This window comes from Culex pipiens, chromosome 3 (assembly GCF_016801865.2).
Source record: "Culex pipiens pallens isolate TS chromosome 3, TS_CPP_V2, whole genome shotgun sequence".
Lineage (NCBI taxonomy): Eukaryota > Metazoa > Arthropoda > Insecta > Diptera > Culicidae > Culex > Culex pipiens.
This window is the reverse complement of record NC_068939.1, coordinates 28,536,700-28,561,230: the sequence shown is the minus strand read 5'-3', so window position 1 is coordinate 28,561,230 and position 24,531 is coordinate 28,536,700. Positions and strand designations below refer to the sequence as shown.

General features: G+C 36.1%; 1 protein-coding gene across 10 annotated transcripts in view; it reads left to right on the top strand.

Moving 5' to 3' along the window:
• Positions 1–964: 964 nt before the first annotated feature.
• LOC120425920 (RNA binding protein fox-1 homolog 1) overlaps positions 965–24,531 on the top strand; it is a 344,723-nt gene continuing 321,156 nt past the window's right edge. For 7 of the 10 annotated variants that reach the window (XM_039590596.2, XM_039590573.2, XM_039590565.2 and 4 more), the window contains exon 1: positions 965–1,616. In XM_039590596.2, the coding sequence (XP_039446530.1) occupies positions 1,209–1,616 (408 nt within the window). In that variant the 5' untranslated portion in view covers positions 965–1,208. The remainder of the gene's footprint in view (positions 1,617–24,531) is intronic. The other 3 variants (XM_039590611.2, XM_039590605.2, XM_039590582.2) reach the window with 1 other exon arrangement.

The window sequence follows — 24,531 nt, the reverse complement described above, 5'->3', positions numbered from 1 at the left end:
ATTTCGCCGCTATGAAAATAGTTGGATCTTCACCGATGTAGCTGTAGGTTCCCCATACATCGTATGCAGTTAACACAGTAGTCGACGTACGGAAAACCTACTGTTAAATTGGCATTGATCCGTCTATTATCATAGCAGCGAGATAGCCGAGTGGGTTGGGGCGCGGACTTGGTAATTTGAATATGACTCTCGCCGGATTTGATGTTATTTTTGGGATGAGCAGACCTGATTTTATTTCTTCGGTACATGCTTATTGTGTACACGTTTTCTCATACAATATTACATGCTTTTTCTCACAAAGGTGATGTGCATGCTTTTGCATGCGATTTTACACAGAATTTTTTTGCTGTGTTGCTTCATATGCATAAAATAACAGGTAAACTAGTACAATGACACCAACAGTGACTACCTTCTTCTTAATTCAACTGCCAACTGAATCAGATGTTAATATTTCCAGGAAGACGACTTCTACACTACACCTGAACTGACCACAACCTAACCTCCATGCATAATCCACGTGGTCACCTTGGGGGGAGGTTTTTTCGTATGGACAACTGTTCAAAAGAATGTGAAATCCAAAAAAGACCTGGAATTTACAAAAAAATACGTGGTTTATAAATGGTCCTTAATTTGAATTGGAAAGTATTCAAACTACAAACATTGTTTTTAACCCCATTTTATTACGATTTCTGAGCACTTAATTTCGTACTTTAGACTACTTATTAATTAAACAATACTTAATACTCATTGATTTTTTGAGTGTAACAAGTAAAAAAGGTCCTTGAAAACTGTTCCATGAGTTTTTCTCCTGATTGCAGCGTTTGCCTTTCCAGTGTAATCCCTTATGTTCCCGTCCGACTTTGTCAGTCAACACCACAAATTGTTCATACTGCTCACAACACACAAACACACCCACATCTACTAGTTGAGTGCTTACAGTAGTTTTTCTCTTCTTTTCAGGGCTTTTCATCCCTCCAACAGAACCAACCACACACTGCACAACCAGGAAAACAAAAGAAGCTTGTGCCTGTAACGCAAAACAATAGACAGCGCGCTCGAACAATAGTCGGCTGGGGTGGAACCGCACCACTACAAACCCGCTTAGCGGTGCTCGCTCGTTGAAAGGCTGAGGCACTCGCGTTGCCTTCATTCACGGGGCAGGTCGAGCGCAATTCCCTGAACTGCACACACCGCCTCACCACCCTCCAATGCTCAGCGTGGACGCCCCGGCAGTGGCGGCGGATGCAAACAGTCACCGGCTTCAATCGTTTCCCTCATCAACGTCAGGCGCAGCCTCGGCGGCCATCTCGGAGAACCGGTTCCCGGTGGACCTGCCGGCGCCGGACCTAGGCACTGGTAGCGGCGGTGACCACAGCTGCAGCAGCAGTGACGAGGACGGAGCGCCGAGCTTTTGCGAGGACATCAACGCCGCCAGCAGCAGGTTGGTCGTGTTCCGGACGCAGCCCGAAGTTGGTGTGGTAGATTCCGGAACGGCAGGGGAGAGCAGCGGCAGGAGAGGCATGACCACGGTGGCGGCCGTTACCGCAGCTGCCAATAAAGCAGTCGCTGCACTGATGGAGTACCGACAGAGACAGCAGCAGCAGCAGAACAATAATGTGAGTAAACCGACTGGCTGGGTGCGTGTGTTGACTCTTTGAAGTGAATTATAGAGATTCGTAATTATAGGGGATTCCATGGATATTTGCGTGATTTAATTTATTTGAATTTTCCGTGTAAATGCCTGCAATAGGTCATCAATATTTGCTTTATAACGGATGATTAACACCATGCTGCCCCATCAAAATTACATGGAAGCGCATGGTACTTTAAAGAAGTGAGTACTGAATTTACTGCCGCTCGAAGCTAGTCCGTCCCATATGTAATTTCGTCAATTTTGAGGTAATGATGCAGTTTGGTTCGAAATCATGTTAACTATCAGAAGAAAAAAAACAATAAAATTTAATACTTTGTTCTAGAAAACCGGCGAAAATCCACTTTAACACGTAGCTAAAGCTAAAAAAATTAAAACATTTCATAAAATATCAACATTAAACAAAAATTTCATTCGCAAAAGCCTTTTTATGTAAATTTTATCAGTTTTCAATTGAAAAGCATAATAAATACTATTTGAAGAATTGAAAGGATAACATACTTTTAAAATAATTGTTTTAATAGTTACTAAGAGATGAATGCTTCGAATACCTGAATATTATGAATCACAAACAGTTTTGGTTTCATCGAGTTATCACAAAATAAAAAGAAGAGCATGATTACAGTTTTTCTTTTACCAAACATAATCAAAATTTGCATAATAAAATTATATATATTAAATCGAAACTTTTTAAAATTGACTTGATTTTTGATTTGTTGTGATTTGATTTGTTTTTAATAGATTGTCCAGCTTTTTTTCAATGAGTTCAACCAAAACCAAAACCAAAACCAAAACCAAAACCAAAACAAAAAAGCGTTTTCAAGATAAACAAATATTTTAAGTTTTGCCTTCCTCACCTTACTGAGGAAAGGCTAAAAAATCACTCGGAAAATGAACTTTTTGATTAGACCTCCTAGACCTACCTTCATTTGTACATATCGACTCAGAATCACCAGCTGAGCAAATGTCTGTGTGTTTGGCTGTATGTAGACATGTGTACCAAATCAATGTCACTGGAATATCTCGTCACAGGCTCAACCGATTTTGGCCGGAATGGATTTAATCGAACCGTCTTAACGTCCCCTAAGTTGCTATTTAAATTCATGCAGTTTTATCATGTATTTAAAAAGTTATGTTAAAAAAACTGTTTCATATTAAATTAAAATTATGGTAAAAAGGGTGTTTTTTTCATGAAACCCTCACATGTTATATATTTTTAGAAAGCATATGAGAAGACCTTTTAGGTGGAGTAAGAATTTTCAAGATCTGACTTACCTATCTTAAATTACAAGCAGTTTAAAAAATGGTCTGAATTCACATAACCTCAACTGGTCGGGTCTGATCGCCACGAAAAAGCCGTGTAGAGGGATGCCATTTTCCTCAAAGGCCGTGTCTGTATAATCTTGACAAAAAGTCTGTAGGTAGTCTTTTTTTTTACTCATCACTTATTTTTAATAGAGGAGATCCATAAACATGTGGACACTTTAGGCGGGTTGGAATCACTATAAATGAGAGGAAGGCACCAACCACCTAAAGGTGGATTAAGTAACGTTTTTTTATGATTTAAAAAAAAAAGTTTCCCAAATTCTTCAATTGGTCTTGAAAACGCTTTTAACCCTCTACTGCCCAAAGTTTTTTTCGAAAATTTTTGTTTTTCCCGTGTTGACGAAGTTGACTTTATTATAGCTGTTGGCCACCATTGCTAGTACTAACCACTAGTGTCTTCCTTTTTATCTACAAGGACTTCGCCGCCCTGGGCTCCTAAGTGTATGGAAGTATGGCACGGAGCGACGGCGCCGAATACCCATATTTACACAAAGAATTTTAGAGCGCCCGCCGCGGGATTTGAACCAGCGACCTCTGGATTGTGAGTCCAGTGCGCGGTCCGATTGATCCACACGGGCGGGACAGGAGTTTATTTTGAGCAACTTTTGTTCTACGAAAAACTTTATTTCTCTTGTTTTATATTTTCTTGTTTCATTTTTAGTATTTTAATTCGCAATTATCTTGTTTAGTTTATGTTTGTTTTTGGTAGTATTTGGCCTACTCTACCACCTCCTATCATTACGTTTTGCCTATCTAAATTTTTCATGTTTTTACAGTAAGTTTTCCAATTTTTTGCTTGTTTTTCACATTTTCTGCTATAAAATGACACCATTATCATTTAAACTGTAAAAAATGCGTAGAGGCATAGTCTGGAACACTAGAAAAATTACTGTATACTTCTTTTTAATTAAAATATAGGAAATGTTAGTAAAAAACACAGCTAAAGTTGCCCCCCAAAAAATTTACATTTTTAAAAACATTGGCCAAGTCACATAACACAAGTTTAGCATCCAACACATAATTTTTTTTTAAATTTAAGGGGTTCTTCTTTCCAATGCTTTTTAAAGATCAAAAATTGGTTGAAAAATGGATTTTTGGCGATTTTTTAAATCGAAGCCCGTCTAAAAGCGAGGTTGGGTTGTAGAGGGTTAACGCATTGGTTTTGAAAAATCATGAAGTTTGACATACATCTTGCCCATTTTACTGGACCAAAGTGGCCAATGCTTCCCCCGGGGCACCTGGAATCGGTCACAGTAGGTCAGAATTAATTGTTTTAATATTTGGACACTAGTAGTACGCTACTCTGTCGAAATCATGACGTTTGAAATGCAACATGCCAGAATCACTGGACATTCCTGGTCAATCTTCCACCGGGGTCCCGGAACATGGTTCCTTAGGCCAATTTTGTACTGTCTTATCTTGGGAGATCTTGCTTTCAAAAGTATCGACCTAATTTTTTTTTTCAAACGTACCTTAATGTATGATTATACATTATCATTGTAGAAAATCTTGCTGATCTTGATTAATTTTTATTTTTTTCGTCGATTTGTTATTTTTAGGGTTAGTGAAATTTCACGATTTCGCGGACAGCGTGAAATCCGTGAAATTTGGCTTTTTCCGTGAAATTCCGTGAAAATTTATGTTTGTGTGAAACTGTAACGATTTCTCTCAAAATGGTTTCTCAAACTCAAATAGGAATAAAAATAATCTTATGAAATACTGTAAAATTAAGCGAATTGATATCTTTGTTTAATTACTAACATAGGGAAAGTGATTTTTGATGATTTGGTGGACGGCGTGAAATTCGTGAAGTTTATCAATTTTCTCGAATATTTCTTTTCTTCAAAATAACAACACAATAAATAGTTAATCCATACAGACTATTTAATTATATTTTATTAGTTCACAATTGAAAAGCTTGATATAAACCATTTGAAGAATTGTTCAGATTATTCAGTTTTTTTAGAAACTAACTAACCTTAGTAAGATTTTCATTCGCTGTAATAAAAATGTTACTGCTATTTTATTTGAAAGGTATAGTTTCAAAAGAAATTTAAACAATCAAGCTTTGTTTTATTCAAATTAAAATGAAGGGTTCATTTGTCATTGAAATAAACTTTTAAAAACATTTCACATTTTTCTGAGTCCTGTTTAATTTTAACGATATTTGATTATTTGAGTGGATGATTCACGTGAAAGTTAAAAAACATGATATTTTTTTTTGGTTTTGTTTTCATTTTGAATAATAATTTCGACTTTGTTTCAAATATACCATTTTTGCGCATTGATTTTAAATATAAATTAAGATTACAGAGATGAAAACCTTTAAAATTATTTTTGCAATTCCGTCGTGAAACTACTTACTTTTCCTGTCATTCTTGAACGACGAAATAGCCTACTTTTCTGTACCAAAAATAACAGAATCGAATAGCAACACTTTTCAAAATAAATGCTGAAAAGTTCTACTTTTCAGCACTGCAATGGGTGCTGAAAAGTTGAACTTTTCAGCACTTGTTTCGAAAAGAAACACTTTTCAACATTTTTTTTGTGATTTAAACGATTTATTGACAAAATACTAAAAATTCGACTTAAAATTTCACTCAATGGGTGTTTTTTGAAATTGCAAAAAATGTTGTATGGAACTCGTTGCAAAACTTGATTTTTTCAGTACTCGTCGTATTTATCCAACTCGGTGAACCTCGTTGGACAAATGTACGACTCGTGCTGAAAAAAACCTCTTTTTGCAACTTGTTGCATAAACTACTATTTTCATGTGCAAAAAATTCAAATTATGTCACTCATTTCAGCTATTTCAGCAGATTGTTAAATCTTGCTTTGATATGAAATTCAATAAAAGGAAGCAAATCAGCGAAAACTTTTTAGCTTTATTAGTCGAATATTTAAAAAAGCAGTTTAATTAATGAGAATACGCATGCCCTACATTCCAGGTGGAATCTTTTTCGAAAATTAGAAAAAAAAATTGTGTCACGTTCAAATTTATTAAAATTGTTGTTAGTTTATTTAGGTAATATATAATGAAGGATAAAAAGTAGTTCCTGTAATTAAAACATAAGATTTTCAGACTACTTTTAACATTTGTCACGTTCCGCGAAATTTGCGTGAAATTTGATGTTTTGAAATTGAGGTCCCCGTGAAATTTGAAATTTCCGAGCGTGAAAAATCTCTATGCCTAGTTATTGTTATGTCTTTATTATTAGAAGAAATTTTGAAATTAAATATGTCTTTATTGAACATTATTATAATAATTACATTTCATTTACATTCTAAGTGGTATGGCTAAATTCTCTTCATCTTTGTTATATTTTTCGTTTTATTATTAACTGTTCACATTCATTTATTTATTTCAAATTGTTTTACATTTTTGCATTGAATCGAATAAATTTGGATAAAAGAGAAAAAAAAATCACTTTAACAACTAATGTTGACTTTAAACTAAAAAAAAGTAAATTTATTGAAATATTCAAAATCATTAGACCGAGTAAACTACGAACTGTATTTTAAGATAAAATTATTAGAAGAATATAATAAAATATCAAAATTTTCTTCGCTATGCATGGAATTTGTTTACCCCTTTGCAGAAAACAACCGTCCATGAAAATCCGTTGAAAGGCTGTAAATTTTCACCAGAGAAGCATAATTGACGACGCGGGCCATCCTCTGGCGTGGCCACCGATTCCGACTATAAACGCATCCGTCGGCCAGCGGTCACGCAGGGTCCCAGCTGGCCAATCGTAATAATGTTGTGGCTTTATGTCCTCGTCATCAGATTAACCGCCACTCGAGGACACTGGACTGGAAAATATGAGCACATGCAGCCTTACCAACCACTCTGATGCCTGGTGGATTTTGGGTGCTTTGTATCTGCATTAGCTTGAATGTGCGGGCCTTAGTTGGAACAAATTGGACAAAATTTTGGAATGTTGAAGCTGGGACAGAATATTATTTTGAAATAATAAGATTGAGATATTTTTAAAGCTCTTTCAACAAGAACAAGAAAACAGCATATCTGAAATAAATTTACCTCTGTTACAAGAATAAGAAGTACCAACAATTTTATAACCCAGAGCACACACGCACGCATTACAATGTTTTCATTACCTTGAGGGACTCTGATTTCGGTGCAAATTCCTCGTTCAGGAATGTTCCCCCTCTTTGGAACCGTTTTCCCAAACATACTGAATGAAATACACCCCCGCACTTGATTCACTCAACTCCACAAATGCTACACGCAATTGCTCATAAATATTTCGCTCTCAAACATCTTTTGCGACAACCAGCAATAAAAATTCCCAACCAGCCGCCTCGCCGAAAAGAAAGAGTGAGCTTTTATTATGCTTTTTTCCTCCCTTTTTTCAAAAAGAAAAAGTTGGTTCATATTCCGCCGCCACCCCACATCATGCATCCGACAAATTGAAATTTATGTATTTATGCAGCTCTGGAATATTTAAGCACTTTTGATGACGAAGACGAAAGTCCCGGGCGCGAAGCCAAATGGGGATGGGAAAATTGCGCCCAGCCAACCGAATAAAGAGGAAAAATTCCTGGAAACGAGATTCATCCACTAGATGGAGCTTTCCGGTTGCAGAATGACGGGCGCAATTGTTACGATTGAGCGCCTGAAAGTATGCTATTGTTTTACCGCGAACAAAACGTCACGATCCTAACTGGATTAAGGCGCTTATCCCCACCCACTTTCACACTTGAAGCGACCGCAAATCCGTAAGCTAAATTTAAGGATAATCTGCCGCCCTCGCAAAGGCCTTCCACCATCGTTCCAGAAGAAGCAAAAAATCAAACGAACCCATAATCCGATCGGTTCGTATCGATAAAACTCGTTAATTTAATAAAGAGCTTTATTCTCGCTCGCGGCGTCCCACCTATAGCAGAGAAAAGCGGAGAAAGAAAATTGGAAAATCTGCTAAAATCTTAATCTAATTTGCCATATTTTCTTTCCCCATCACGCGGCAGCGGCTCCAATCAAGTGCGAGAATCGGGGGCGATTGGAGGCGGGAAATTATAAGTGATTCGTTACATATCTCCGGCAAACGCACCGAAGCCGAAATGAAAAATCATGACCCAAATTGATGAGAGGGGGCGTTTGGTGGAGAGGCACGTGCTTAGGGGGTTACGTTCGATTGGATTTTTTGGTAGTGATAGTTGAACATACCAGAAATTCCAGGAAATATCCAAAAGATTAACAAATAAAAAATTTATGCGCCCCCGAAAAAAAAGTTTATTTTAAGTGTCCTTAAAATTTTTAAAATCCTTTTTTGATAAGTTTTCATAACAACTTTGAATGGCGTCCTTTCAAAAATGTAACCTATGTTCACCAGAAACGCCTTAAAGTTTTTTTTTTGCGCCAATAAGAATCGCCCTCAACATCAATTTTTATTGCAAAACGATTCGCCCCTCTTAAAAAAAGGTCACATGTCATCATTTTACATGCTTTAAAAAACGCTGTCATATAAAATTCTATTACAATCTCTGTTACAACCTAGTTTTCGAATTCAATCTAGTTTTGTAACCTTATTCAACATTTTTATTTAGATACGCCCTCACCAAATTTGTTTTAGCTAGAAGCGCCCTTTAATGAAACTTGTTGTAAATTTTACTAAATTTGTGAAACAAATTTAAGGTATTTTTTCCAAAGACCTTCAATTTGGAATCGCAGAACATTAATCAAACCTAATACGCCCCTCAAAGAAAATTCGGTCAATTTCGTTTGACCTCTCCCCTTAACCACCTTCCTGTATCTTATTTCTATTCGCCCCCTCACCCTTCCCTAACACATGCCAGTAATCACGTTTTGGCTTAGTAGCACCCAGATAGCCCTGTCTAGTCGAGGCGTGAAATTGATTCGTTGCGCATCCCTGCAGGATAGATTGCCCCGTTGCGTCACAGAGAAAAGTTCCGTAAGCGCGCCCCTTCCTCCGAAGATGCCGGCCCGAACGAGAAGAAATGAAACGTATAATAAAAATCGAATTAATTTCCCAGCTTCCGAGTGTGATGTGAGCTGGTTTAGTTTGGGGATTCATATGTTGGAGTAAGATTTAGAGTAAGATTTTTTGAAAATTGAGGGAAAAAAATCCCAAAAAACAAGAAATTTCATTCAAAAAACACAACATAACCTTAAATTTTCAAACAAAAAAGAACATCCTTCGATGAGAGGATCATCTCCAGTCGGACGAACCGCCCATCATTATCGGCAAAGTGCCAGATTGGTGGACGGGACACACACTTGACTGTGCCATCCCAAGGAAGTGACGCGCTGGAGGAGGCTCCATCTGGCGCTGGTTGTTTGTGAGTCCTCACAGTGTATGTGTGCCATCTCTAATGGGGCGCGAGCCTGCTGATTGCCTGCTTTTTATTTATTGGAACGATGGGACGCCTCTTCATCTTTCTGGGACGCCTGCGGAGATTGACGTATTTTTTTGGGGAGCGACAGGGTCGGAAGGATGTTTTGGAAAAGCATTTGATGCCATTGCTGTTTACGACTTTTTGATCCCTTGCCTTCAACCGGACTCGCTCTTTTGTTTACGTGATGCATCGGCATTCAACTGGACCCGCTCTTTTGTTTACTTGACGCTTCGGCATTCAACTGGACCAGCTCTTTTGTTTACGTGACGTTTTGGCGTTCAACCTGACCCACTCTTTTGTTTATGTGACGCTTCGGCATTCAACCGGTTCAGCCCGTTTGTTTACGTGACGCTTTGGCGTTCAATCTGACCAACTCTTTTGTTTACATTACGCTTCGGCATTCAATCGGATCAGCATTTTTTTTTCGTTTTGTTTCTGACTTGCCGCACCAGAAAAAAAAGTAAACAAAAAAAAGTAATCTACACTCTCACGTCCGTTCGATGCTGCAATCCAACCTCAACTGATGTTTGACACTTCTCTGCCGCTCTGGTTTGTTCGAGCGCCTGACAGATCGCAACGAAAACACGCTGATCTTGGTTCACTCATTTTGTGCGTGTACGACACTGTGGTGAGCAGCGTTGCCACATGTACAGATTTATCTGTCATGGTACAGATTTTCAGCAAAGATCTGAGTACAGAATCTGTACGTACAGATGACAGATATTTGGGTCACCGTACTGATTTGTACAGATTTTCAGATAAAACAGATTCTTACTCAAAATGATATTATTGAATAGTTAAGTTATTGCAATTATCTCAACATTTAAGAACTTTTCATTGATTAAATCTAGTTTAACTTTTGAAACGTTTAGAAATGGATCATGCTTATATTTTTTAACGATCTTAGATCCATTTATGCTAGAATATTTTGAACTAGGAGTCTCTCATAATACTAACCCTCAGTACGCCGCGGGTAATTGGCTCCCTCCCACTAACATTTACACACAAGATCCTCTGTAGTTTTAGGTTTTTCTTAGGTTTAAGAAAACTGCATTTACAATAGCAGACTCATTGCTAACCAGGTTTCAGTACCGACAAGGACCTAATAAAAATAATTTATAGCATTTCGTTCTAATAAAGTTATAACATAATTTCCAGCATTTCCCATTCTTCTCAAAAATGATTTCGAAATGAAGGAGAACACAGGTAAAATAAAATCTAAAATTCTTCAAAAATTTAATAAAAGTTGTACTGAATCATACAGAAAATAATGAGTCATAAAGTTTATTGTATTTTTTTATTAATTTGAATATATTTTTAAATTATATTAACGCCTTGTAGTTGCCTGAATATTAAAAAAAATAATCCTCGTTTTTCAAAACATTATTATTTGTTTCTTGAAAGGTAACGCCATTATGTCACATTAAACTATTTAATAAATGGAATCTGGTCAAGGGACCATCCATAAACCACGTGGACACTTTAGGGGGGGGGGGGTACGGCGATTGTCCACGCTCCATACAAAAGAGATTTTTTTTGTATGGACAATTGTCCACGAAGGGGGGGGGGGGGTTCGAGATTCCCAAAAAAGTGTCCACGTGGTTTATGGATGGTCCCCAAAGTAAATTTTATTGAATGTTTTCTATAAATTATGTTTTGTACCGTCAACTGGGTCAATCGGGACTGCAGTCTGTATGAATATGGATTACAGTCTAACTTAAATTATTAAATTCCTAAATTCTGAAATTCTGAAATTCTGAAATTCTGAAATTCTGAAATTCTTAAATTCCTAAATTCTTAAATTCTTAAATTCTTAAATTCTTAAATTCTTAAATTCTTAAATTCTTAAATTCTTAAATTCTTAAATTCTTAAATTCTTAAATTCTTAAATTCTTAAATTCTTAAATTCTTAAATTCTTAAATTCTTAAATTCTTAAATTCTTAAATTCTTAAATTCTTAAATTCTTAAATTCTTAAATTCTTAAATTCTTAAATTCTTAAATTCTTAAATTCTTAAATTCTTAAATTCTTAAATTCTTCAATTCTTAAATTCTTAAATTCTTAAATTCTTAAATTCTTAAATTCTTAAATTCTTAAATTCTTAAATTCTTAAATTCTTAAATTCTTAAATTCTTAAATTCTTAAATTCTTAATTTCTTAAATTCTTAAATTCTTAAATTCTTAAATTCTTAAATTCTTAAATTCTTAAATTCTTAAATTCTTAAATTCTTAAATTCTTAAATTCTTAAATTCTTAAATTCTTAAATTCTTAAATTCTTAAATTCTTAAATTCTTAAATTCTTAAATTCTTAAATTCTTAAATTCTTAAATTCTTAAATTCTTAAATTCTTAAATTCTTAAATTCTTAAATTCTTAAATTCTTAAATTCTTAAATTCTTAAATTCTTAAATTCTTAAATTCTTAAATTCTTAAATTCTTAAATTCTTAAATTCTTAAATTCTTAAATTCTTAAATTCTTAAATTCTTAAATTCTTAAATTCTTAAATTCTTAAATTCTTAAATTCTTAAATTCTTAAATTCTTAAATTCTTAAATTCTTAAATTCTTAAATTCTTAAATTCTTAAATTCTTAAATTCTTAAATTCTTAAATTCTTAAATTCTTAAATTCTTAAATTCTTAAATTCTTAAATTCTTAAATTCTTAAATTCTTAAATTCTTAAATTCTTAAATTCTTAAATTCTTAAATTCTTAAATTCTTAAATTCTTAATTTCCTAAATTCTTTGATCTTTTTAAATTTTCAATCTGGGTATGATTTTAAATTCTAGATTTTTATTTAGAATTTTAAATTTTTTGGATTATATTTTTTTATTTGAAGGATTTTGAATATATGAATTATTAAATTATATTATTTTAATTTTATTAATTTTTAATTATTAGAATTTTTAAGCTTTGAATTTGTTATTTTTATTTTTTTTGTATACATATTTCTTTTTATTTTTTTAATCTTAGATTTTTTTATTTTTAATATTTGTATTTTTAAATCTGTGTGTTTATGGATTTTCCCTTTGGTTTACTTCTTTTCAAGCAAAATACAAAATCCTTCCTTTTAATTTCAAGATTCTGCTTTTTGAGATTCGGCATCATAAGGCAATTCGGAATTTTCAATATTATAATATCGATTACAAAATTATTGATACATTTATAACTTTCAGTTGCAATAAAATAAACAAATTCTGAATATTTAAGTTTTTTCACTAGAACATTTTGCAAACAAACATCGCGCGAAGGAACGTCACGTGAAGAAACGTCTTTCCTTGGCCGTTTCTTGGGTGTTTTTTATTGTGGTTTCGGAAATAAATCGAATTTTTGCGGCGACTTCTCCGACACTACGCTTCGCAAACTTATCAACTTCATTTCTGAGTGTAACGACATGTTGTGCTGAACGCGAGGATAAACGTCACTGACAACATTTTGTCGCTCTGGCACCAAATCGAAACGAGCGATTTCCACTCTCGCCGCACTTTTTCTCTCCGCATTTTTTTGCAAACTAAATAGCATCAGTGCTTGCGTGTTACCGCCGGAAGTTTTGGATGATAATGATGGCCATTTTTGAAGATAAAAATAGTACACATTTTATTTAATTTTTTATTAAATAAGCAAAAAAAAAGTTTTATCCCTCGACAACAAATTTTGTCAATCAAAACAACATGGAGGAATCATAACAAACTTGGCTACACACTGATAGAGTAATACCAAATAAAGCTTGGCAGAAAAAGGCGGAGAGAAAAAATGCGGCGAGAGTGGAAATCGCTCGATTCGGTTTAGTGCCAGAGCGACAATATATGGAGTTTTGCGTTCCTTCCGAGCTGCATATCAGCATTTAGTGTTGTCATAAGATTGTTCAAAATGCATCCCGCATAATCAAAAACCATCGGGGGAATAGTCCAAACTATATTACTACTAAAAGAGATGTAGTTACCACATACTTAACCATTATCATATAGTTACGGCACTATACAAAACCATAACGAAACTGATCGTCAAATGATGACGTTTTTATTGAAGTAAATCTAATGATTCTAACTATTTTTGAACTATTTGGGGTACAATAACCTTACACTAAACAGTTCGGATTGTTTAGACAACGTGACTCAACGAAAAAATGTACAAGTCCAAATAGTTCAAACAATTTATCAACTTTATTGAGAACAATATAGCAAAATTCCACAGATTTTAGATTTTTATAGTCAGAACCTGTAAGAACTAAAAACCTACTATAAATGCTATAGTAGAACACAATTGATGGCGGCCACATTTTTTTCGATAAGTTTGTATAATCCAAATAATTTGTCAACTTACATGAAGTAAAATTACTATACACCATACTATTTTGAATTAAAAATTTCTATAAGTCCAAATAGTTCAAACAATATTTCAACAGTATGGAGTACAATTACAGTTTGTTATATAATCCAACTATATGTTAAACGATTGGTACAAAAATTTCAACTTTTATCAAGTAAATTGATCACAGTCGATTCCTCTGGATGATAGAGAACCTTCAACACCCCCACTTCTCCTCAGATTATCAGAAAACTCCCCAAAAGAAGAAAAATGTTACGAGGGCTCATGAAATTGACTTTCACTATTCCAGAAAAAGTAGGCATGCTGTTCTTACCATACACCAAAAATATGTGTACTACATGGTGGACTATTACTGTTCACTATAAAATGAGTCAATTGTTTGGACTACTTGGACTTATCGAAAAATACTTGCCCCCGAGCTTGCTCCCTTCTAACACAACATGTCACCAAAACCACTGAAAAACCACCAACAGATATAGATCAATCGGATAAGGCGGCAGCAGTTCGGCAGCAACGTAAATAACATCACATATAATGGCGGTAAACATTCACCAACTATCGATAGAACTTAAAAATCAAATTTGATTATATCCGAAGTAGTTATCACAACAATTGTAGGGTTCATTTTTGCGGTCTTTTTTAAAGTGTCGGCAAAGTAGTGTCGGTAAAGTAGTTTTTCAGAAACTATATAGGGAATAGTCAATTTTTTGGGCAATGACTATTTGACGTAAAATCCAAGTTTATAAAAATATTTACATATGTATGAAAACCTCATATAGTTTTCTGCCTAACAACTAATTTCTCATATAGTAAAATCGACCAAAACTATTTTGGGAATGGAATTAATGGTTTGATATATCGTACATATATAGTTGGGTTACAATTTAATGAATAGTAGAGACCATTTGATAAATAGTTGAGTAACTATTTGTCATAAAGTAGTTATATAGTTCATGACTATGCGGGATGTTAAAAAAAAGTTTTTTACAAAAAATATACCGTACAGATAATGTTACAGATATTCGCCATGCTTGGTGCAGATAAGACAGATTTTTGGACCCTCTGATACAGACGAGCATGTGGTAACACTGGTGGTGAGTTTAAAATAGGCGTGGTGAGTTTTCTGTCACTCAAATCGATTGCCCTTGAAATTCAGCTGTCATTTAGACCAAACAGCTCTTCAACCCAGTCATGGCATTCTAGCAGGATTCTAGTGGGATACCGTGCAGACTTGCACAACTCCTTCAGCCGACACTGTTCCCACCCCCGAGGCGTCCACCAAAAAATCAAACATGTGTAACATTCAGGGCCGCCAGTCGGCGGCGACCACACCCAGATCCACTTACGTTCCGGCAGAACTCCAACTGTGCGTGTGATAACGATGATTACCCAGCGCGCGCTTCATCACGATGATGGTTGCGTGCTCTGCAGACCAGATGCTGTGACCTCTGTCAAAAAAAGAGCTTCTCACACAGAATGAAACTGAATCACATTCGTGGCGTGGCGAGATATGCTTCAGGACAAGCTGACAAAAATAGAAACCTCTTAGTGCGGGCAGCAACCCTCCGGCTAACGAACATAAATTGGATTAGGGACGAATTGTCCGCAGGCTCCGACCGACCGGTGAAAGCATTCCATCTTGCTGAATGGGGCGAAAAAGGACGCCATGGGCAGTTTGACACAGGCACCTAGAATATGCTTCACCTCTCCCTCCCAGAAGCCGGTCAATTGCGAACCCCGAACGGGTTGATTCTGAAGATGAGTGGGGTCAAGATTGATGCTTAGAAAAAAGAGTGCGTTGTCATTAATTTTATTCCGGAAATTGAGGCTTTTAATGAGGAAACCATCAATCTTTTAAAAAGAATGTTTGAAGAGAGCTGGGAACACTGCAACAACCCTTGAAACGGTTCTGTCAGTTGCGCCAGCTGTCAGCCGTAACTTTGACAGTTTGGTACACGCTTATTGCTAACACTGTCAAAGAACACCGCATCCGTCAATCAAACGATCCTTCAGTGTGAAAACAAACTTTTCCGTTCTTCTCTCAAAAATAATCTGCTCTTGACATTAATGACGACGCTGATGAGAGCGTGCCGGAATAAATTTAAACGCTCTCATTAGCCTCCCCAACCAGAGGATGATTATTCCGAGAAAAGTTTTTAATTTAGGACAAAATCTCTCAAATTTCCTCCCCACCTTCTTCCCTGTACCAAAATCCAGCAAGTAAAAAAAAAAGTACCGGAAGCACTTCGTTCGCGTTTCGTTTAACCTTCGCACAACTTTTTCACTCACGTGCCGGCCGGGTTGCCTACCTCGCAGGCGGGTTCCACACCACATACGTTCCCGCCGTTCTCGTTTTTCGGCGACGCCCGGAAGCCATTGTTTCTTTACTCTTAAAAGTACTTTATAAGCTCACCCTTTTCTCCCCCCTTCAACGTATGCAACCGGGCCAAACTCGTTCGAAAACGTATAGCTAAGAAAACGAACTGTTCTTTTTATAGGAATCTCATCAAAAGGCAAATGAGTCTCGAAGGGAGCCGCGCGTAAATTGAAATTCATGAGATGATTTCAATTGGACCAATTACTTATGCCGATAATGAATTCTTCTTGGCAGCTGCTTTTGCGTAGAACTTCTTGAGAGTGTACTTCAAGGGGAGGTGGTGGGTTTGGTTCGATCGATGAAAAAGAGCAAATTAAATATTTGGAAAGGCGCTCCTCAATGGCTGGAGGGAGATTTACTGAAAAGATTTCCTACGCGCTCGCCCCCAAGATGGATTGGAAATGGGAGCTCTGAAGAAGTACTGAAGAGTCACTCCGGGAAAGATGTCGACTTTGGGTTTGAATGTAGCTCCGAGGGATTATCTCTTATTCATGTGATTGAAATCGAATATATTGAAGAGCCATCCATGTTATTGGAATTGAAGAAACATAATCTGTCATGTACGTTTCGTGTTTAGTGGGAATCTCCTAATTTGATTAAAATGGAATAATTCTGGAGTTTACTTCAAAGGTCCGGTAGACAAAATTTTATTTTATTTTTTGCTTTTTGGGTGTTTTTGAACACCCCTGAATCAAGGCGGTTTCAAAAACACCCAAATAGAAAAAAAGTTATATTTTGTTTTTTTGACCTTTAAAAAAAACTCTAGAATTTCGAATTCAATGTTCATCCCATAAAAAATAGTTTACGGAAAATATTACTTAACATGTCTGAGATTCCACCGTCAGGGGTGACATTGGATCATACAAAGATGCTGAAATTTACACCACACCCCAATCTCATTCTTACCCCAGACCCTATGTCACCCCTGATGACAGATCTCTTAATTTTGACAGTTTGCAAGTTAACCATTTTCTGAGCTTTGAGTTATCCAAATTTGAATAAGCTTGAACCTACAGGCTCAAATCACTGAGTTATCGTCAAAACCGAACTCAATCAGAAATAAGTAAATAATGCTTTCTATGCCTATTGAAAAAAATATATAATATAACCCAAAAATGACGAACTTCTCGTCACAGTGTCCTGATACAAACAATGATCGAGCTCGAGCTGTCACAGCCCTGCGCAGTATGTTGGTTGACATATCGGACGACCAGTCAAAAAAAAACAGCTAGAAGTCGCCTGACAAAAAACTTTTGCAAGAAAGAGATAGGAAACCTGATGCAAACAAACCTCCAGCTGTAATGTTAACATAATTTGAATGTGTTGGTAAATTTCTGAGTAGAAAGCCTTATGAGCGTACTGTCAGATTTGATTTAATTTCACTCAGATTCAACGAATATTTAATGAAGTTCACTCAAATCTGACACTAACCCCGTTTACTCATGTTCTGAGTAGGTTCGGCATTGATGAAAACTGATTCATTTGAAATTAGGGTGTAAAGCTTTTTAAACGACGTTTATTGCGTTCCTCGTGTTTGTTATAAAGTTTCTATGAAAAAATATAATTTAACTCAAAAATGATGAAATCCTCGTCACAGTTTTCAATGCAAACAAAGATTGAGCTCGAGCTGTCACTGTCCCTGCGAAATTTGCTAACTGTCATTGGGAGATATCCTTACAAAATTCAGCTAGCTGTCACATGATAAACAACTTTTGCTAGAAATAAAAAGCAGCTTTTTGATGCAAACAAACCAACTTCTGTAGCACCCCGTGGTAAAATGTGTTGTTATTCGACTGGAAAGCTTTCCAGAACCAATAAGGCTTTCTACTCAGATATTTACCAACACATTCAAAGTATGTTTACATTACAGCTGGAGGTTTGTTTGCATCAGGTTTCCTATCTCTTTCTAGCAAAAGTTTTTTGTCAAATGATCTAACTAAAAAATTACGAACTCCATGTCAGAGTGTCCTGATGCAAACAAAGAGCTGTCACTGTCCCTGCGAAATATGTTGTCTGGCATCGGGCGGTCAATAAAAAAAACCGGCTAGAAGTGGCATCATTAACAACTTTTCCTAGAAAAAGAAAGCAGCAAACAAACCAACTTCAGTCGCACCCCGTGGTTTGAATGTGTTGATAAATTTTCGACTAGAAAGCAACATTTTCAGCCTCATTTCAATTCACTCCGTTTCAGTCAAAACCAAACCTTCACGCACGTTCAAAATCACTCAGTTCTTGGTGAATATCACTCAGTTTCCGTGAAATTCTGAGTGACATTCACTCAAATCTGACAGATGCTCCCATTACTTCTTTCTGAGCAGGTTCGGTTATGACGAAAACTGAGTGATTTTAAACGTGCGTGTTCTCAGAAATGGGGCAACTGTCAGATCTGGGTAAATTTTACTCAACATTCGTTGAATTCTGAGTGAAATTAACTCAAATCTAACAGTTTTCCCACTTTTTATTACATAGAAGGGTTTGTTTGTAGCGAAATCTAAGTGGTTTCAAATGTGCGTGTAGTATTTAGCCTAAAAAAATAGAAATGTTAGACTAGATTGTCTTTACAAAATAATATGCTTTAAACTTACACACATTAAAACAACCCGAACAGACGGTAATAACTAAATTCATGCCATTTCAATAACAAATACTGTTAAAATAACAAAAAGTGTTATGGATTCTTCTTGAAAAATCAATGTTTGCATAAAGGTTGAATAACAGTTTATGTTATCATAACAAAATTTGTTATTGGTCTGATATTGATTGAAAGCCAAAACAACTTTGGAATAACATTTTTTGTTATGGAAGAATAACTCCAACTGTTATTGGGATGATCGGATTAGTTGTTAAAATAACAAAAAATAATAACAAAGATTTGTTCGAAGAATAACTAAAAATGTTATTAGTCTGTTATTACAATAACAATCCAATAACAAAAAAATCATAACGACGAATAACAATTCTTGTTATAAATAACATAAATTGTTATTTGCCTAGTATTTTCAAATATCAAAAAATGTTATTCCCAAGTTATTTCCGTCTGCTCGGGAAACTATAATTTATAGCTAATCAAGTGCTTTTCACTGCCGCTTTTTCTCATATTTGTCTTACCTGCATTTTACAATAAATTATCAACTCTCTAGATTTTCGCAAAGTAATCTGCGATTTTAATTTGCATTTTTGTTTTTTCTTCTAAAATCATTTTTGCTTCAACGATTGAATTTTCAACCAATATTTTTAAACGATCAGTACAATCCCGTTTTTTACAAATTTTCTCACTGCAATTTTGTGTTGTATTGATACTTCATTCTTGTTTTATAAGTTCGGTGACAGGCATAAAAATAAAACTTTATAGCAGCCCCCATTATGGCAACTAACGATAAACAACCCTAAACAGTGCTGCCATTTATTCCTCTCCTTTTACAACCCAAAAACTCTCAAGCATCTCAAGTGCCGTTCGGCCAATAAAGTTGAACACCATCGTTTCAAATGTTTGCATAGTTCCGGCGAAAAACAAGCTCCAAAACTTTGATGGTCGCCCCGACGCCCGTTTCCGCCGAAAAAATTGAGCGAAACTGCTCCCGTTAATAATTGATAAGATCACCTCCTAAACTTTCCAGCAGAGGCGTCACACGAGGGGCGCTCTTGTTAGTCTTAATTTTCCAGCACTCACCTGGTTTATTTTTATTTACTTGAAGCGAGTGATTCCCCGAAAATGGGGTAAATTGTTTTGGGTTAAATTGAAATTTACGTTCGAAAAGCGGGGCGCACACCCCTCGGCGTGACACATCTGTCAAAGTGCCGCCGAGGGGCACCTTTTCACAGAGATAGAGTGGCAAAAAGTGAGGTTAGACCTTCTTCGTCGAGTCAACGTAACAAATCACATCCACTTGGAGGATGGTGGTTCTGGAAATAAGTTTTCGACAAAGGCCGACCTGCTGAACGCAGGAAAGAAAGTTGGCCGCCCCTTGGGGCGACTGAACACTGTTTGTTTGTGGTGTGATGGTGGACCCCCCTGGTGAGCAAAAGTTTAACGTCGTCATAAATTCATAAAGTCAATTGAAAGTTTTGCGTGGGTTGTCGGGTCCCTCGGGGTGATGCTGTGAAAAGAAAAGCTTAGAATTCTTGCGAGAGGACGAAATCGGAAGAGCTTTGAATGTGTTCAACATTCGAATAAATATCTACCTGAGAAATAAAACTTTGTTTTACTTTTAACTAAATTTGATAGCCCCTTTGAAAATCACTTTTAAAATTATGGCAACAAATGTCAAAATGCTTGCATCTTTCAAAGGGCCAATGCACAACTGTCGGTCGTATTTTTCAATCAACCTTCATTCAATTGAAGCTACAAAGTACTGCGGGGACAGATAAAGGGAAACCTCAATGAAAAATGAATCCTTGCTCCATTTCTGCACCATCTGAGTTTCAATAAACCCCGTTAAACCAATTTTTCCATCATCAACTTGACAGTCTTATCCTTTTTTTTTTTGGTGCCATCTTTATCTTATTTCTCGATTCGATTGTCCGATTGCAGTGAATTTCTTTCACTACAACTACTGCTGCTGTACATTTATCGCGACGAAATCTTCATCAATAATTCATAAAGCCAGTGCTGCCAGCCGGCAGCTGTCGACAAGTGCACTGCGAGAAATTGCTGTTCATAACTTTTCTTTGGGTGTCGTTTTCCCCTTGGGAGGGGGACCTCAACGGAGCAAATCCAATAAGAAAGTTCAAGGGATATTTCAAAGGAAGGATTGTTCGCGCCGAAAAGGTCCGGATTATTTGGGGACATAAGTTTTTTCTTCTTCTTTGGTGATAGACCAAATAAGAAAAACAAATCAAGTTTGCGAAACGCATTTTGAGACCAAAGTACGATGAACGAAGGTTCAAGTGAAAGTGAAATTCGGGAAAATGTCATCGATTTGACTTCTAGGATTTAAGGTTAACATTGAATACGCAGATTTTGCTGCAAAATTCCAGAAATAGCGATGATTTTCGGGAGGGTGCCATAACGGCGTCCAACTGTCACTTTTTTATAGCACGCAGTCAATACAACTGTTTATTTTGCTACACAAGTATTCTTTTACAAAAATTCAAAGCATTGCCATAATGGCGTCCATGTGTCACATTTTATAGCAACCCACCAAAACCGCTCTGTTTGCGTTCTTAGACCAAAACTCTCCACTCATCGATAATGGGCATTCCATCACCCAAACACAAGTTTGTCCCTGCTAGCTTTAGGAACCCCTAAACGAGAAGTAGGTAAATCCTCCCAACTGCTAAATAGCAAGATTACCAAATCTTTCCTTTCATGTTCCTTTGGGGTGACCTTTTTCGTAGGGGGAAAAATGGAGGGAGGAAAAATAATATAGTATGCCTACTCCAGGGCAAAAAACCGATCCGTCCACCGCAAGGTTCAATTTCCTTCTTCTTGTTCCGGGAAGTGCCAGAAGAAGAATAACAAAACCAACAACAACAGTGAATCTCACCTAATTTGGCTTTTATTATTATGGCAAACTCTCGCCCAAACAACTCAAACAAAACTCTCGCAAACTTTTGCCCCGTAAATGTGATTAAAATTTCATCAAGCGAAAGTGAAAGTATTAAACAGAAGCGCGTTTGTCGCGCCACACAAAAATGACGAATGGCGAGATCTGTTTTTGGGGGGTGTGAAATTGGCGAAATAAATAACATCGAAGCGGGAGGAGGAGCTGGTTGAACAAACTTGGCCAAAGCAACCAGATATTGCCGTCGTCGTCGTCGATGATTGATTATGGCGGCAGTGAGAGGCGACAAATCGTGACTGGAAAAGTTCTTGCGGCTTTGGGGGGGTTGCGGAAATGTCAAGTGGGGTTTGCTGGTTTGAGTTGTGAGCAGTTGCTGTATGCATTAATTACCTAATTTGGTTGAATATGGACAGCGATGCCAAATAATAAACTTAATATATAAATTGGTTTTAAACTGTAATATAAACTATCAGTATAAATTTTGATAAAATTTATGAGCAAGAACTTTTTTTAACCAACTACCAAAATTAAAGCAGCAGGAAGTGTTGAATTTTTCACATTTTTGTTGAATTATGCTCATTTCACCCCACTTTCCCCTGGAGAAATGTTTCACTAAAAAGCTCACACTAACTTCAGTAAGCTTTCCCAATGTGATCTAAAGAAAGCTTTGCCATGTAAGCGTCTGCCTAGCGGCGACTGGTACAAGCTCGTAGATCAATGAAAGCTTTTCGTAACACATCCCATACTGCCATCTAGCGGTCACTAGCGAAAGCTTCACCATGAGCGTAACCAGCGTAACAGAGAGAAGCTTTCCACTTGCCTACAAAATGTTGATGTGCGCCGAAAGGTATGCAAAACTGTTGAATTCAGTTTCTAATATTCGTTTTCAACCTTTTCAACTGAAATCAGGCGCCATTCACAATTGACGTAACATTTCAGGGGAAAGGGGAGACGGTCTTAAGGTGTTGCAGTCTACATAAAATAGATTGCATGGGAAAATTGCTACGAGAAGACACAGTTTAGGCTCCAACTTGAAAAGCAACACGCAGATTACCAGGAGGCTTACCGGTACACTGCAGGTTCTTGGTGAAACCGAAATACCGAAATGAATCGAGACATTGGGATCCAATTTGGTAGAATAGTGGCCACTGGCCACAGTGCTCTAAAGGGCGTTCCGTTTGGGGCACATTTTCTAATCCATACAAATTTAGGAAATATGGGTTCAAATTTCATGGTTTTGATACTGGACTTGAAAATAAGAATTTCAACCGAATTGTTTACAAACAATAATTCATAACCATACAAAAAAACTCCCAAAAAACGTTCAAAGAAAGGGTCACAAAAACTAATATATAAAAATTATAATTTTACACTAGTTAAGTTGTTTTGCAATCATTAGTTTTCATAAATAGTAAGATTTGACGAACACAAAAAAATTAGCGAAGAAAAAACTTCATGCGATACTAAATATCGAAAATGTTCAAAAATTCAAAAGATGTTTAAATCAACCCAAACATGCTTAAAAATGATTTTTAACGCAGATGAATGCATTTTAAATCGATTTCATCTGATTGCACTTAGTTTCCATTGAAATTTTGAAGTTTTTTGAAAAAATATTTGTTTTGCCCCTTGATTTGTTGGGCCAATTTTGAAGGGGGTGACAAAAACTTTAAATAAAATTTGTACCAGCCTAATATGTTTTGGTAAAAAAAAAATTTAGAATTTGCTCATTTTATTGCGGCGAAAAATTATAAACGATATTATATTTTTGATATTTTTGAAAATTCCGATTTGCATTTTAATGCTAAATCTCAAATCGTAGAATCTTGGAATTAATTCAAAATCCAAGAATAAAAAAATCTAGAAATTTTAAAAAATAAAAACGGTTCGTACTCTGTTGCCCGAAGTCGTCGTAAATATATCCATTCCAATCAACAATTTTCTACCTTCACACAAAGCCGGCGTTCCTGGTTTGCACCGGAAGTAGAGCAAGATCGCGCCCCAGCATTAGACATCGAGTTGCGGTTGAGGACAACAACAAAGGCTAGCAAAGCCAACTAGAACCTAATCCCACTTCCCTTCCCACGCCTTGTCTTTTAACATCAATCCCTTTCCCTACTAACCCCGAGTAGGCCGTGGGTAATCGGCTCTCCTCCCACTAACATTTACTCACAAGATCCTCTGTTATTACTCTTAGCTTTAAGAAAAATGTAATTACAAAAGCTGACTCGGTTTTAACCAGGTCCCAGCACCGAAAAGGACATAATAAAAAAATTTGAAGAAAAAAAAAAGAAATTTCTATATTTTTCTAAATTTGAATTTTGGTATTTTAGAGTATTTTTTTTTTGTTTTAAGAATTTATGAATCTAACAATTTAGGGAGAGAGAGAGAGAGAGAGAGAGAGAGAGAGAGAGAGAAAATGAGCATGGCGATGGCTTTCACACGAGCAGTAAACCGATTTAAAAATATATGGGGCATTATCGAGCAAAAATGAGGTTTCAAAAGTAAACCTAGTTATAAGTAATTTTTTTTATCTGCCACCAGGCGTTATTTATTTTATTATCTCCCTCAGTTGTATATGTAGATAATTTTTTGCGAAAAACTCACTTTCCCCATATAAATTTCAATGTCTTACCCTTGGTCTTACCCTCGGTCTTACCCCTACTCGAACAGCGTCATCTCTGAGATATTTGGCCGCGGCTGGTACCTCATAAATGAATGGAAGAATTTATTGTTCAGGAATTCAAGAATTACAGATTTAAACTATTTAATTTCAAAATTTTTAAATTTCAAAATATTTTAAATTTTTTTTTTTCATATTTGCATTTTTTAATTTTTGGACTCTTTAATTTTATAATTCTTTAATTTTTAATATTTTTATTTTAGCATTTTGAATATTTTAATCTTTTAGTTTTTTGTCTCCCAAGAACCACGAGCGCGCACCGTCATACGCGCTCAAACCAAACTG